Source organism: Rosa rugosa, chromosome 4 (assembly GCF_958449725.1).
Source record: "Rosa rugosa chromosome 4, drRosRugo1.1, whole genome shotgun sequence".
NCBI classification, from domain to species: Eukaryota; Viridiplantae; Streptophyta; class Magnoliopsida; order Rosales; family Rosaceae; genus Rosa; species Rosa rugosa.
Window position 1 is genome coordinate 48,464,260 of NC_084823.1, and position 16,158 is coordinate 48,480,417.

Below are 16,158 nucleotides of genomic sequence, written 5' to 3' on the forward strand. Positions count from 1 at the left end.
TGGCGGCGCAATTGGCACATAAATGGCTCACATTGGCACATAAATGACTCACTCAAATGTGCGTAAGTACAAAATATTTGTACCTAGTCACTAGCTGTAACGCAGGGATACATTGAGTGGCGGTAGGTCATAGAGGAATTAGCATAGTTGTATGCGATATTGCATCACCCTAAGCGGATATAAAGAGATTGGTGCGCATCGCCAATGTCTGAACTACCATCGTAGTTATTTCCACGAGACCATTTAGGTGTGTATATGGGAATGTGATGTCCAACATCACTCCCTTTGCAATAACCATCGAAAATCTTCGATGTATACTCACTAGCATAGTCAAAATCCAAATGACTAAATAGGATGATCCGGGGAGTGAGCCCGTTGTCATATTATATGTGCTATGAGTATAGCATAAGCAGCTTTTATAGATGGACAATGGCACAACACGTGATTAGTGTGTTTGCGTGTCAACCAACATCATGAGATATTTAAATGTCCGCAAGTTGGTTGAATAGGTCCACAAATATCACCTTGAATTCTTTGCAAGAATGGCATATTTTATTTAGTGTCCTTTGCATAGGATGGTCTCAATCCTATTTTTGCTAAAATAGCAAGCTTTGCAAAACGAATGATATCTTTTAGAAGTAACTCTTTGGACCAATATTTGGTTCGTACTTCTTTTCGTTGTGAAGAATGGATGTCCGTGTGAAGTCTTTAATATACGGAGCATCATATCACAACCTGGATATCTCAAACGTTCTTGCCAAAGCCTATATGTGTCAGAATCCCATAAGTCATCTCTTATGACATGGTTTGATTCAATGGCTCGAATAGTGGTTGCATACAACCCACTAGAGTGACACATAAGTTTCTCTAATACTCGTTTATGTCCGTAGTTATTAGAGGTAATGCAAAGGAATTCTTGTCCATTCTCACAATGTGTTTCCACATGAAAACTATTGGCTCTTTATATAAAGTTCGGAATTTAACACATGTCCATGACATTGAATAATAATGCGACACTTTATTAATAAGGAAAATAGTCAATGATTACATCAAAGTTTTCCAAAGTCTATTCCATAATAAAATCAAACTTTAGACAAATTGTAGTTACTCAATCCGTTTGGTAACTCCAATGAAATATGACCAGGAAAGTAGAGAGATGTTGGTGGAGCGAGGCTCGCTTAAGTACCCCGATCTCAATTACTTTCCTAGACATCATACTACATTGGATGCGCCACATGAGAAAGAGTTTTAATACAATTGTCATTTGACTAAGGCACATTTGCCATTCTTGGAAAATAGAAAGGACTATTCTAATCAAAGTCTGCGGCATCCTCGTGCTCTTTATCTGCAGCTTTGAAGTCCTCAGTGGTGAGAGTGATATCTTCACCATCTTCATCTTCATCAAGATTCATATCTTCATCTTCAGCAAGATTGGTTTCTTGCTCTCTCAATTGCCTATACTCCTTGTAGCTTGCAGCTAGTTGGGTACTTGCATGGCATTGCTTGAACCAATGCTCGATTGAACCACACCGATGACACATGTCATTGTGGTTGCCTCCCTTGATTTGAGGTGCAGGTGGTGCACGTTGTGGATATTCCCTAGGCGGGTTGTTACTGCTACTACCACGGCGTATGGTGCGACCTCCACGGCCCACAGTGTTACGGCCCATGGTGTTGTTATATCCACCTCTCCCACGTGTGTAGTTACCACCACGTGTGCCCGCACTATAGTTGCGGCTGCCTTCTTTGTTGGGGCGGTTATATGGACTCGTTCGTCCTTCATGTCCCCTGTTATTAGGGTACACATGTCCCCTATTAGTAGGGTACCGCTCCTTGCGCCCTCTCTTGGGTGCATTATAATTCGCCTCACGAACGCTTTTGGTTCCAACGGGCCTTGAATTATAATTCTTTACAAGGATGTTGTCGTGCTTCTCAGCTACTGACAAAATATTGATGAGCTCATTGAACCTTGTAAGTCGTCCAGCATTAAATTCAGTGCGATGCTGCTTTGATAGTATAATTGCTTGGATGGGGAAGGTGGAGAGAGTTTTCTCAATTAGCTCTTCTTCTGTGAGAGGTTTTTCACAGAACTTCAGCATGGCCTTTAGGCGAAGAGCTTCTGAATTGTATTCAGCAACAGACTTGAAGTCTGAGAATCGTATATTGTTCCACTGAACCTTCAAGTCAGGGAGGAGGGAATCTTGGATATTACCAAAGCGCTCTTCTAGCGCTGCCCATAGGTCTCTTGCATCTTTGATTGACATGTATTCCAATCTGAGTGCTTTATCCATATGGCGTCGCATCAAGATAATAGCTTGTGCGTGCTTTGTGGGTGTTCGTTGGAACACAAGACCCTGGTTAGGTGCCTGGATTATGGGTAATATCCCTCTCGCAGTGAGATGGTTCTCAACGTCGGTTACCCAGCCATGGTATTCCGAGCCTGTTGAGTCAAGTATTGAAAAGTCGAGTCTAGGTTCATTCGACATTCTGAAAAATAAGAAGAGAAGATATATTAGTTTCGGAGTTTAAACTTCCACGAAAACTAAAATAATAAGATTTCCAAGCTATGCTACCAAGAAATCAATTTCCAAGAATATTTGGATTAGACCAAAAAAATGATGTTTGCGAACGCTCTTAGTCCGAATATTATGAACACTCTTAGTTCATTGATTACGAACGCTCTTAGTTCGTTTAGCGTGAATCCCCACGATTCCGCTTTTAGTTCAAAAATCGATGCTTGCGGACGCTCTTAGTCCGAATATTATGAACACTCTTAGTTCATAGATTACGAACGCTCTTAGTTCGTTTAGCGTGAATTTCTATAATTCCGCCTTTTTGATTACAAGTCCCTGAAAAGAAGAGAAAAGTAATACAAACTCAAAAAACAGGAACTTTTAATAAGAAATACCTTGAAATAGTGTCGCCGGAAAATTTGTCCGGAAAAGGTTGTCGGAGGTGACTTAAAAGTCGCTGGAAAAAATCGAGAAAATTGTCCGAAAAGTCGCCGGAAAAGTGTCCCGAAAGTCGCCGGAAAAGTGTCCCGAAAGTCGCCGGAAAAGTGCCCGACAGATCTGTCGACAGATGTGTCGACAGCTGCTCGGCAGCAGCTCGGCAGCTGCTCGGCAGCTGCTAGGCAGGGGCTCGGCAGGTCTTCGGCAGCAGCTCGGCAGATTCTTTCGGCAGCTCTCGGCAGGTGCTGTCGACAGCTTCTGCGCAGCTGCTCGGCAGGTCTCGGCAGATGCGCTCGGCAGCTTCTCGGCAGGACTCGCTCGGCAGCTTCTCGGCAGATCTCGGCAGGACTCGGCAGGGCTTCTCGGCAGCTTCTGCGCAGCTGCTCGGCAGGTCTCGGCAGGACTTGGCAGCGGTCCGGCAGCACTCCAAATTTTCCGGTGGCCGGTTCAGGTAGTTTCCGGCCGATTCTTGAGATTCTGAGGCCGGTTCTGAGCTTCTTGAATCAGGGGCTTTGATATTTGCTAGGGTTTGGAGGTTTTTTGTAGGTTTGGAAAAATGACTTTGATTGGATTATGAACTTCCTCTACTCTTGTCAATTTCGATTCTAATTCTAGAGCAATTTCGTGCTGATAACGTGTTTGAGGAAAAACGTAAATTAACAGGAATGTAGAGAGAGTAATATTGCAGAAGAATGGAGATTCATGTGTGTTTATTCATCTCATACAAGAGGGTATTTATAGGAATACATTACAAGTGTGAAAGCTCAAAGATAATCTCAAGCTTGGTATCAACTTGATTTACAGCTGCAGCTCAATCATGGTAGCTGTGATGATGATAATTGTCATGCTTGTTGCCCTTTGGCATAAAGCTTGTCACACAAGTCTCTATACCTATATTATACACTCAAGTACCTTATCTATACACTCAAGTGCCTATTTATACATGATATAGACATTTATACTATGACTCATATATACTACAATATGATTCATGTATACTACAACAAGGATAAGTATTTTTACAATTGGAGTTAAATGTCATGTCACTTGAACTAAGACTTCTAAACAAGGTTTTGCTTGAACATTTTCTGAACTTGTATATAAGTTATCACTGCACTACATTCAAGATTTTGGACTAGTGAACATAAACTTTTACTACCCCTGTCCTGCTTCTCTGACCACAGGCCAAGTGATCATGGGACACACGTTCACCATTTCATTTTAGGTCAAAGTGGCCACATCTTGCTTGGTCTTCATGTTATCTTCCACTGAATAATCCACTGAAGACCTCACTCTTCCCTCCAAGGGAAGCTTCCCATTCTATTGAGGACATCAAAATTTGGGAGAGTGATTGTACAATCTCATGCATCTCTGGCCGATTTACTGGATCTTCACTCGAACACCATCTTGCTATTTCTCCCATCTGCCAAGCAAAGCATTGAGCAAATTATATATTTAGTATAGAAAATGCTAAGAGATGATGTTTCAGCTGCACAAACCTTGTAGACTTCTTCCATGGGGTAGCTTCCTTTCAAATTACCGTCTATTTTAGCTTCCAAAGCAATCTCTGGATCATTATCTTGGAATACTTCTAGTAACTGGGGAAAGAAAAAACTGTTGATAATTGATCATAATATTACTGGTTTATCGAGTTACAGAGTTGCTTTCTTGTTCAATTAAGAAGCAACCCAATGACTTACAACTGAGACAAGTGATTTCATCCTTTTTGGCTCTCGGTCGTCACGAACAATGGCACGCTGACCAGTTATTAGCTCTCCTAAAACCACTCCGAATGCATATACATCACCTTTTGATGTCATTTGTAGCTCCCGCACCGATCTTGAAAAACAAGTAGAACAGTGGGTGGTCAATTCATCACCTTAATCACAACTGTGTAATTGAACTTCTATTTTTTCTCAAACAGTATAACAATAAAAACTAGTACTGCAAGAGCATCAAACTTACTCAGGAGGAATGTAACCGGGTGTTCCAACTACACGAGTTGCAACGATATCTTCTTCATTAGACCGTTCCACTAACCTTGCTAGCCCAAAATCTGCTACCTGTGTCAACAGCCATCACCTAATGATAACTATGAATGGTTTATAGAGAATAACGGCTAGTTACTTTCATAAGAGGCCCAAGGATGGTTGTGTTGTACCTTGGCTCTGAGTCCTTCATCAAGTAGAATATTACTCGTTTTTATATCACGGTGGACATAGCGTTTCTTCGTGTGATCATGAATGTATTCAATCCCTCTTGCAGTATCCAGTGCTATTTGTGCTCTTGCAGTCCATGAAAGAGGTTGGCGACCTGCAAATTTCCACTAGTTCATGAACCACCAAAGAAAGTAAAAACAAAATTTCATAAACGGAGACATATATTAGAAACTATGCATAATAAGATTTGTTTAATTATATACCTTTCAACAATGGATCATGAAGATGGTCGTTGAGAGATCCATTCTGAACAAACTCATATACCAAACAAAGATGTTCACTTCCACTAGCATATCCTAGCAGCTCCACCTAGAATATATAAGATTCGGTTGATAGCAAATTTCATCTTGTTAGTTCTGTCTTAAGAAGATATAACATTTCTTTACTTCTTTACTCCTCAGAAATAAAATCTTGTTGGTTTTCTCTTCTTACCACATTGTTATGATGTATCTTGCATAACACCTTGAGCTCAGCAAAGAATTCTTTTGTTCTGGTAGATCTCATATTCTTAATTGCAACTTCTACTTCTCCTATTATGGCAAAGTAAACACAACCGTATCCACCCTCCCCAATCTTTCTGGTATCGTCAAAGTTATTTGTAGCCTCTTTGATCTCCTCCATAGTATATATAACAGGTCTATCATTCTCAAAAGTTTCTGCAGCAAGAAGAACTTGATGTAAGTGAACCAACTGAGGCATTAATGCTATAAGATTGAGTTGAGATTTTCCCTCTACCTTCCATTTCCTTTTTAAAAAACTGTTGCTTCAGCGAGGAACGTTTCTTCGCACTTGAGTTTACAAGGTGCACATCATCCCCTAGGTTCCTACAGATCCTATTTCTCATGAGAAGGAACACAATGAAGGCGGCCACCAAAACAAAACAAACAGCGGACGATACACCTATGACTATAGACACCTTGAGTCTTTTTCCTGGTTTGAATGGAAAAATTGGGTTAGCATGCACTTCAAAAGAGTAGACTATACATCTTTAAAATGAAATAAATCACTACCTTTCTTGTTAGCTCGAAGTCCATTCTTCGGCACATACAACACCCAACCTACATCTAGAAAACTCGGATCTTTAGTAAAGTTTCTATTATATGTCTCAATTTCAGACTCGTATGCATCTAGAAGATGTCCAATTCCTGATAGTGTGTCATGCTCTTGAACTGTGTATGTCACAACCTCCTGCGACTTTTTCTTCACGCAGCCACAAACAAGGTGTATAGTGCTCAAATTGCCTTCCACCCTCAAAGCTTGGCTACTGTAAAACTCGCCTGCAACTCTCTCAAATGTGTCCCCTGATTGAACTGGATAATTGGTATCATACACGTACATTTGTGTGCCAGCAATGTCCTTACAACTGCAAGGCACAGATACAAGATAGTCCTTTTGACTTTGATCACGGTTTATGGGCTCAAGCTCGGATACATTCACCTTATAAAAAGAGGCTATTTCTTCAATTTGATGGCCTGTAGAAATGTGATACAGCATGGAATTGCAGCTCCGGATGTGATGAGAAGCAGAGCAAGTAAAAGGGTATATGTGAGTTGACTCTACACCAACAGTATCACTGGCAGAGAGGACGGTAGCGTACAAAATGGTGAAGAGAATGAAGAGAAAGTTCAGCGAAGCCATTTCCATAGTGAAATGATAATCAGCATAGCTAGGAGGCTAAGAGAAATATGAATGGGGCATCCGGTTTTGGCATTACTTGGTTGTCTTTGCTAGCAAAGATAAGCCGGAAAATTATTGTAACTTGTCTCCTCTAAGTGGCTTATGAGATTAACAATATGTATGGACCTAGCTAGCAATTTTTAAACAACTTGGAAAATTATCAAACAGGTGGTGGGCTAGCTACAGGTCGAGAGAGATGGCAACATCTACACGTCTATTCGATGTGAACATAGAGTTGGAAATAGAGACACAAATTATAAAGTAGCCAGTTGATTCATTATGCATGTAGTTGAAGATGAAAGTCTTAAGAGACAAGGACCTGTATGTGTATACAGAGTTACTAGAATATGAAGGAAGGTCAGGGGCAACATTGCTTCTGCTTTGTTTTCACCGCCTTGCGGATGCTATCTGGTGCTTCATGGTGTTTTATGGGTTGGATCTTATGTTGGCTCTCTTTCTATACTTTGTCTCTTCCATTTTCTTCCTAGCTTAGCCTTTCTTCCTCTGCATGATGCAATCAATAAAGATAATGTTTCTTGGGTGTTTCGATCATTCAGACAGTGAAATATATTGGTGAGCCATATCAATCACTGAGATAAACTTAGCTATCCAGGACATTTCAGCGTAGTTCAAGCTCGTTTGGCATTGCTTTAAAAAATGAATTTGCAGGTCATCATAGTCGTTCTAGACCAGTGTTCAACAGAAATAGTCAAGAGGGGCAAACTTGAATCATTATGTGCTTCTAACAAATGTGCTAGTGTGCTACCGAACACTAAATTATGTGATTCTACCAAAAGTGATTCAATTATTTCATGCTAGTATAAGCCCATATGAGATAGATAATGTGACTTGAAAGATAGTAAATCCAAACACTTCGTTCCAAATGACAATAGTAAATTGAAAATAGAAAGACAAGGACATACAGAATAAACCTATGAGGTTCGAATTGCTACCTATAGGACACTCCTTTATTAACACATACAACAAACAACACACACAAAATGATAAAAACATAAATACAACTACCATCAACGCAACACAAAATAGCTAAACCAAAAACTAGAAAGGGAGAGAGAGAGACTCATAGAGATCTGCCCATTATCTATGTCACCTTCACATCCCGAGCTCTACCGCCTTCGTGACTCCTTCCAGTATCCTGGGCCTTCTGTCCTGCTTCTTGGGCCTTGCTTTGGACATTCTGACCCTCTTCTTGGGTCTTGCTCTGCACAGCCTGGTCCACTTCTTGGGCCTTCCCTTGGACAGCTTGGCCAGCTTCCTGGGTCTTTTCAGAGACAGTCTGGCTCAGATCCCTAGCCTTCTGCGTCAACTGGCCCGAAGTCTCCTGCACACCCCGGATTGCCTGCTGCGGCAGATGCGTGCGTCTCAGATAGTTGGCCAACCACGAGAAAGACGAGAGCCCCGTGATCCCGAAAGCCCCCGAGGTCAAAATGCCGGCCACCGCCAAGCCGACGGTGGCAATAGCCGGCACCAATATCGGGCTGAAAATCACAAACAGCGGCGTCGAGAGGGCCATCCCAATGAAAGTTCCGGCCAGTGTGAGGCCGGCGAGCAGTAGGAGGGTCCCACCGAGAGGAACAAGAGTTATGACTGCAATGACTTGCGAGGCGGAGGGTCCGTGTTGGGGAAGGAGGCTCTTAGCGTCCGAGGAGTACTGGTACTGCTGGTTCTGCTGATCACCGCCACCGCCGTAGTACTGCTGGCTCTGCTGATCATCGCCAACACCGCGGAATTGTTGCTGCTGATGTTGCTTTCTCTGATCCGCCATTGCTAGTAGGGTGTTACTTGGTTTTGTTTGCAAAGATTTGGTGATCGATCTGCGCTATGAAGAATTGTTGAGAATGAGAGAAGGGGAGGGAGGATAGTATAGTGGGAGAGTGGCGGTGAGGTGAAGGATAAAGGTGGTGAGTGTTGAAAGGGTGGAGAAGACACGTGGAGGATTGCATGCACTTTAGATTGGACTCGTGGGAACTAGCTAAGACGTTTGTCATCAAAGTTTTGTTGGTACTCAGGTAGCGTGCAAATGATAGTGCGAGACATTTTTTGGGACATGCATGGATAATTATCCTATATTTCTCAACCGTTTATCACAAAATTAATGGATGAAGTTCTTTTACAGCAATTTTAAGCATGCAATGTAAAGCTCCAATTATGTTATAACTAGTGATTACTGTATATTGATCAAGATCCTCGTGTACTAGTGAGGAAGACTAGGGTTTATAAATACCTCAAATTTGAGGGGAACTCGTGTAGCCAGTGAGGAAGAGTGAGGGGGATTCACAAGTCATAACATTCGTTTATTATTTAATTCATTATATAGAACTACAAACAAGATCCAATTGGAGAACTTATACATATGAAATATTACATGGTTAAAAATAGTTCACTAAAACACCTGAAGCTGGTGCTTAAAATTAGCATTCCGAGAATTAGTACGTTTGGGTGAAAGTCGATATGTGGTACTTGATGTCTTCGAACAATTATATATAGCAACGAGTCGTCGCTTGATGCAGATGCAAATGCCAAATTAAGCCACCGCCCAAGGCCAAGCCAAAGCCAATGCCAATGTCAATGCCAAAAGCTCAAGGCCAAGCAAATGCCAACACCTGATGATGCAAAGGGAAGATACATATGAATCATATGATAACACTCTATGCCAAGAGAATGCCAAGGGCTCAAGCCCAAGGCCTAAGACAATGTTGACACCCAAGGTCAATAAATTTTCATATCTTCTTTTAGGCCTAGAGAGTTTGGTTTTCATATACATCTTTCCCACATTTGGTAGATTCTCACAGTTTGTGGACCTAATTTAAATGATCACTGCAGTGAATCACAATCGTGAATCATTGTCGTGAAAATCCCACAGTAACCAAATGTATGTAATAGCAATAAATTATAGTACTAGATTCTAATAAGTTTGAAACCTAACAGAATTGAAGTCCATGTTGAGTTAAAGATTGATTTTGTTGACTTAAAATGCAAGATACATGAAAACCATTGAGTAAACCAGTACAACATTAAAAGGGTTGCAGAATACTAACAACAATTGTGGTACTTGTGGTGCCATTTTCATTGTCTTCTCCTAGATGCAGCCTTGATCTCTCAGTTTGTATGATAGGACAAAACGAATGAGAGTAGTGATGTTCTAATAGAAATCAATGAAGGCATCCTTACTTTTTAAACAAAATGACAGCAGTTAGAGCAGTTCCTTCCATCAAGGAGCTGTCAATAACTTCCTATCTTGTCTGATATATAATTAAGGATTTGACTCAATAACTATACAGATTTGAATTTGAATTCAAAACTAGATTGCATTTTATAAACCTTATTTGATTACATTGGTTTATATAATACATATGCTGTTGTAAAACAGAAAAGTTTTTGAGAGAGAGAGAGAGAGTTTGGACACAAAGAATAGAATGTGTTTATTCATCTCACCATGAGGGGGTTTATATAGGAGTACATGATGTATACAAATAGGCAACGTTTAATAGCAACGTCAATTACTCCTATTCACAATCCTATCAATCACTAATCTATAGTGAAAGACATATATGACTCTCCATCTATTTACATGATATTAGCCATAATTATTTACAACACTCCCCCTTGGATATTTCATGTCAATAGTGTTGCCTAGGCTGAGCGCTTCTAAGTTGCCTCGTCAAAAACCTTGCCAAGTAATAAAAACCCTGTGGGAGAAAAACAACCTTGGTCGAAAGAGAAAAAGAGCACAACGCGCGTGAATGTGGAGTAGTCGTATCACAACAGAGATAGGTGAAGTCTTCTTATCAGCATCATAAGTAGATAGTATGTCTACGAGAGGTATGCATTAGAGTTGCTACACCAAAACCTTGCCCGGTAAACCTAGTGGGAGAAACCCGTGGTCGAAGGGAAAAGATGAGCAAATGCATATATGTCAAATCAAAACATCTTCAGGATGTAGTATAAGTGGGGTGACCATGCTAAAGATGTGCCTCGTTAAAACCTTGCCAGGTAACAAAACCCAGTGGGACAAAATAACCCTGGACGAAGGACAAAAAGAGTACACGATGGTCAAGTGTGTATGCTTCGGGATACTCTCCCTGATTTCGACTCCCCCTGAAAATTACATGTTAGGTAATTCAGATAGTTTACGTAGACCAATACCTTGAACATGCTTCTGGAATGTAGACTTTGGTAGTGACTTGGTAAAGAGGTCTGCACGATTATCTTCAGATCGAATCTGCTTGACTTCAATCTTCTGATGCTCTTGTTGTTGCTGATTTGAAGAAGAACTTCGGTGCAATATGTTTGGTGTTGTCTCCTTTGATGAAACCGTCTTCATTTGCTCAATACAAGCAACATTATCTTCGTGGATAGTGGTTGGTTCATCAGTAGTGGAATACATTCCACATGTGCTTCGAACATGCTTTGTAACGGCTTTTAGCCATGTACATTCACATACTGCTTCGTGAAGAGCTAGTATCTCAACATGATTCGAAGAGGTAGCAACAAGTGTCTATTTTGTAGACCTCCAAGAAATTGCAGTATTCCCAATGGTAAAGACATAACCAGTTTGGGAACGTGCCTTGTACGGGTCTGATAGATAGTCTATATCAGCATATCCAACAAGGCGAGCATCATTCTGATGATCAAGGGGGTTTGATCCATTCCTTGATGCGTAGGGATAGAATAAGCCCATATTCGTTGTACCTCTAAGGTAGCGAAAAATGTCTTTTATGCCATTCCAGTGGCGGCGTGTTGGCGCAAAGCTATATCTAGCTAACAAGTTCATATCGAATGAGATGTCCTATCTAGGGCATTAAGCCAAGTAGAATAATGCGCCTATTGCACTTAGATATGGGACTTCTGGCACCAATATCTCTTCATTATCATCTGCAGGACGATACGGTTCTCTCTAGACTTCAGACGACCATGGGTGTGCTTGCTTTTATCCTCATTAAAGAATCTTAACATCTTCTGGATGTAATTTGGTTGATGAAGCAGAATCCCATCAGCACGGTGCTCGAGCTCCAGGCAGAGGCAGTAATTTGTTCTCCCAAGGTCTTTCATCTCGAATTCAGACTTCAGGTGCTTTGCGGTTTCTTTGATCTCTTCAGGAGTACCAATCAGATTCATGTCATAGACATAGACCGCCACAATTGCAAATCCAGAACTTGTTTTCTTAATAAACACACATGGGCATATTTCAGTGTTTACATATCCCATCCCGATCAAATATTCACTTAGACGGTTATACCACATCCGTCCGGATTGTTTTAATCCATAAAGTGAACGCCTCAAATGAATGGAGAGCGTGTTCCGTGGTCTAGAACTATTTGCATCGGGTATCTTAAGTCCTTCGTTAACTTTCATATATATCTCTGTATCAAGATCCCCATAGACATAAGCTGTGACCACATCCATTAGTTGCATACTCAGTTTTTCAGAAATTACCAAACTGATAAGGTAGCGGAACGTTATGACGTCCATTACGGGAGAATATGTCTCCTCGTAATCAATCCCAGGCGTTGAGAAATCCTTGCGCCACTAGACGAGCCTTGTATCTCACAATCTCGTTTTTCTCATTACGCTTCCTTACAAATACCCATTTAAATCCTACAGGTTTAACATGGGGAGGTGTGGGAACAACAGGTCCAAACACCTTTCTCTTTGTCAAGGAATCTAATTTGACCTGGATTGCTTTTTTCCTTTTTGGCCAGTCGTCTCTTCGTTGATATTGATCAACAAAGCAGGGTTCGAGGTCATTGCTTATTATAATTTTGGTGGCCACCGCAAATACTAATATATCATCGATGATAATCTCAATCCGATTCCAGATCTCACTTAAGCATGCATAATTTACCGAGATTTCTCTATTCTCGGGAGTGGGTTCAGACGTTGGAGCGTCCCCCAACGTCGTCTCTTCTAGGACGGACCCATAATCCGGAATTGTCTCGTGAGATGGATCAGTTGAGATCGCGATGTCTAGTGGATTTGTTGGTGCCAGTTTTACCCTCTTCCAGGGATAAGAATCCTTTGAACCTAGTGGTCTACCTCGCTTCTGGGCAGGGACATGTGACTAGTTAGCCGCCATGGTCGTACTTCGTCCATCTGGGGCGACGCGTCCTACAGGGACATCTATCCTTGCAGGCACATTTGCAGCAGGTATATGTGATCTCGTCACTTTAGCTAGATCAGAGAAAGTGTCTCTATAGATCTAGAATTGTCCGCACTTTAATATTTTCATGCGGTTTGAGGATCAAGATGAGACATTGTGGGGACATTCCATGTTAATTCACTCCGTTCATCAGGAACGGTGACGTTCTTATCTCCCTCTAACAGCGGGAAGACTGTCTCATCAAAGTGACAATCCGCAAATCTAGCGGTAAAGAGATCGTCTGTCAACGGCTCTAAGGAGCACATAATGGATGGGATTTATAATCGACATACACGCACATCCTTTGTTGAGGACCCAATTTTGTACGTTGTGACGGCACAATTGGCACGCAGACTGCATACCCAAATGCGTGTAAGTACGAAACATCAGGTTCGTACCCAGTCACCAACTGTAACGCGGAGTAAGGTTGGGTAGCAGTGGGCCTCAACGGGACCAACATAGTTGCATGCAAGATTGCATAGCCCCACGCAAAAACTAGAAGCTTGGTGCGCATTACCAAGATTCTATTTGCGAGACCATCTTGGGTGTGAACATAGGGAATTATATGTTCAACATCAATCCCAAGGGATATGCAATAATCATCGAAAGACTTCGATGTAAACTCTCCGGTATTATCAAGTCTTATAGACATTATGGGATATATAATCCGAGTGGTGAACCCTCAATTTCATGATCTGGGTGAGAGTTTAGCAAAAGCAGCGTTTTCTTGTGGACAATAGTGTAACATGTGATCACTTTGTCGATACATCAACCAAAAACCATTAATATTTAACTGGTCCACATGGTGGTTGGATATATATGTCCACAAATTTCCCTTGCATTCTGTGCAGAAAAATGGTGGTGTATGTACTAGTCTTTGCATATGATGGTCTAGTATGGCATAGCGTGTCATTATATACAAGACCCTTATTCAGAAGGGGATGCACCTGCGATGAATTGAGGATACGATGCATCATACTTTGACCTGGGTGTCCTAAACGGTCATGCCATAGCAAGTAGTTGCTTGAATTAGTTAGCTTCTAGCTAACAGATTCCAATTTCTCCAATGTACGCTTCTGGCCACACACTTTGGAGGTTATGCAAAGATATTACACTCATTTTTCTCAGTGGTTTCAGCGTGATAACTGTTGGTTCGAATATCCTTAATACTCAATAACGTTCTTCTGGAACGTGGAGATTATAAGGCCTCATTAATGGTAGGTTCAGTACCATTGGACAACATATAGTGGGTTTTGCCATAACCCTCTATCAGGTTGGATTGGCCTGATACGGTTGTCACAGAGGTATGAATAGACAATAAGTTTGAAAAATATCTCCGATCTAGGAGTATGGTGTGCGTAATAGCACTTTTAACCAGACAACAAACTTCCCCACAGAATATGCCTATTCATTTATTTAATTCAATGGATCACATGTATGAATAAGTTTATTGAATTAAATATATTCGAACAGAACCACATTTCTATAATCCAAAATAATTGAAAAACATAAATCACCAAAATCCGAAGATGTTTCATTCATTAAGATGAAATAGATATGGCACAAGGGGCCAATTATACCTATGTCTTCGAGTTCTAATCCTAGGTATGTTCAGTAACTGCCTGAAAATCCGTGATCTCTAGTGTGGAATCGATAGAAAATGACCCTTTAATAAAGTTGCTATTTCGAGTTCCGCAACCGGCGTAATACTCATCTACTGCTTAGGCTATCGCACAACAGGTGCGGGACCAGCAGTCAATTCCTCCACATTGATAACAAAGATCATGCTGATTCTGGTGGTAGCAAGCCGGACCAGTGTTCCTTTCAACTCGGGCTTGCTGAGTTATGGCATCATGGTTCCTACTACGTGGGCCTTGGCCACATGGAGCCTGATTACATGGCCTCTTGGGCTTTGGCCAAGTGGCAGACGGTCATATGGGCTAATTTCGTTCTGCCAATCATGTCTTGCTTCAAGCAAGAAAATGGTCATTTGATTGTGAAAGTGCTCTTCTAGAGCGACCCAAAGAGTTTGTGTATCCTCTTCATCGGATACTCAACTTGGAGTGTTTTCTCCATATGTTTCCTTTGAAAATTATGACACTCATATTAAAAGCCTCAATGACGACATTGTTAGCATTGATTGTTGATCTCATCTTCTTTGCAATCAGATGAATTTTCACATCTTAAGTTCACTTTAGATAGTTTCTTCTGGAGACCTCCAAAGCAACAAAATCAAACATGTTGAGATTTGACATTTCTTATAGGAAAGGAACAAATAATATTAGTGCTTTGGGTAATATCATCCATAAGCAAGTAATGAGAACTTCAGGTTCTATAACATGGTATGAAAAATCGGATTAGACATGTAAAATCTACTGGTTTTATCGTGTGTGGTGAATTTATGAAGGAAACTTCAAGTTTCTTAAACGGCATTATCGAAATTACAAGTTCGATATATGTATGAACTACTGGTTCATTTAGAACTTCTAGTTCATTAGGTACCTGCATTTTCTACACATATATTCTAGTGCGAAAATTTAGACAAGTAACACAATAATATTGAATTGAGCAGATTGAAATAATCTCACAAATTGGATAAATAAAAATCACAAATCAATTATCACACAATTATGTGAATAAATGCTTCTGGCAATTAATTACACATATTAGATATGGTGAATCTATTTACAATATCAAATCATTTTTCCTTTTATTTTGATTCTGCTGGACCAAAGAAGGAGTGGGCTTGATAGTGAAGCCTATCGGGCTTAGTCTGTAGGCTAGTGACCCGACCTTTCATGCGTAATTCAAATGGTGTGTGAGACCTGCTGGGCTGCTAGGTCTTGCTGAGGGAGAGTGGGCCTGCTGGGCTCAAGCTGGTCTGTCAAGGAATGAAAAGTTATTGCTCAACCCTTTTGGTAACTCCAATTAAATACGACCAGGTAAGAGTATGAGGTTTGGGTGGAGCGAGGCTCTCTTAAGTACACAGCCTCATTGTATCTTGCCTAGACATCGCATCGAATTGGGTGCGCCTACTTGGAAAGATTCATAACCTTTCAATGTTATCGAAACTACGGGTTCGATATGTGTGAACTTCTGGTTCAATATTTATGTATGAACTTCTGGTTCAATATTTATGTGTGAACTTCTG

The 16,158-nt window shown here is 41.0% G+C and overlaps 2 protein-coding genes across 2 annotated transcripts; both read right to left on the reverse strand.

Moving 5' to 3' along the window:
* Positions 1 to 3,649: 3,649 nt before the first annotated feature.
* On the reverse strand, positions 3,650 to 6,871 carry LOC133746044 (lysM domain receptor-like kinase 3). The gene is made up of 9 exons (XM_062174200.1): positions 6,181 to 6,871; positions 5,906 to 6,100; positions 5,603 to 5,826; positions 5,374 to 5,479; positions 5,113 to 5,264; positions 4,917 to 5,014; positions 4,652 to 4,790; positions 4,451 to 4,549; positions 3,650 to 4,374 (listed from the first exon to the last, which is right to left on the reverse strand). The coding sequence occupies exons 1-9, from the start codon at positions 6,812 to 6,814 to the stop codon at positions 4,210 to 4,212; spliced, it is 1,812 nt and encodes a 603-aa protein (XP_062030184.1). The 5' UTR covers positions 6,815 to 6,871; the 3' UTR covers positions 3,650 to 4,209.
* An 841-nt stretch (positions 6,872 to 7,712) lies between these two features.
* LOC133707033 (oleosin H2-like) lies at positions 7,713 to 9,024 on the reverse strand. The gene has a single exon (XM_062132579.1). The coding sequence runs from the start codon at positions 8,631 to 8,633 to the stop codon at positions 7,950 to 7,952; it is 684 nt and encodes a 227-aa protein (XP_061988563.1). The 5' UTR covers positions 8,634 to 9,024; the 3' UTR covers positions 7,713 to 7,949.
* Between the last annotated feature and the right edge of the window lie 7,134 nt (positions 9,025 to 16,158).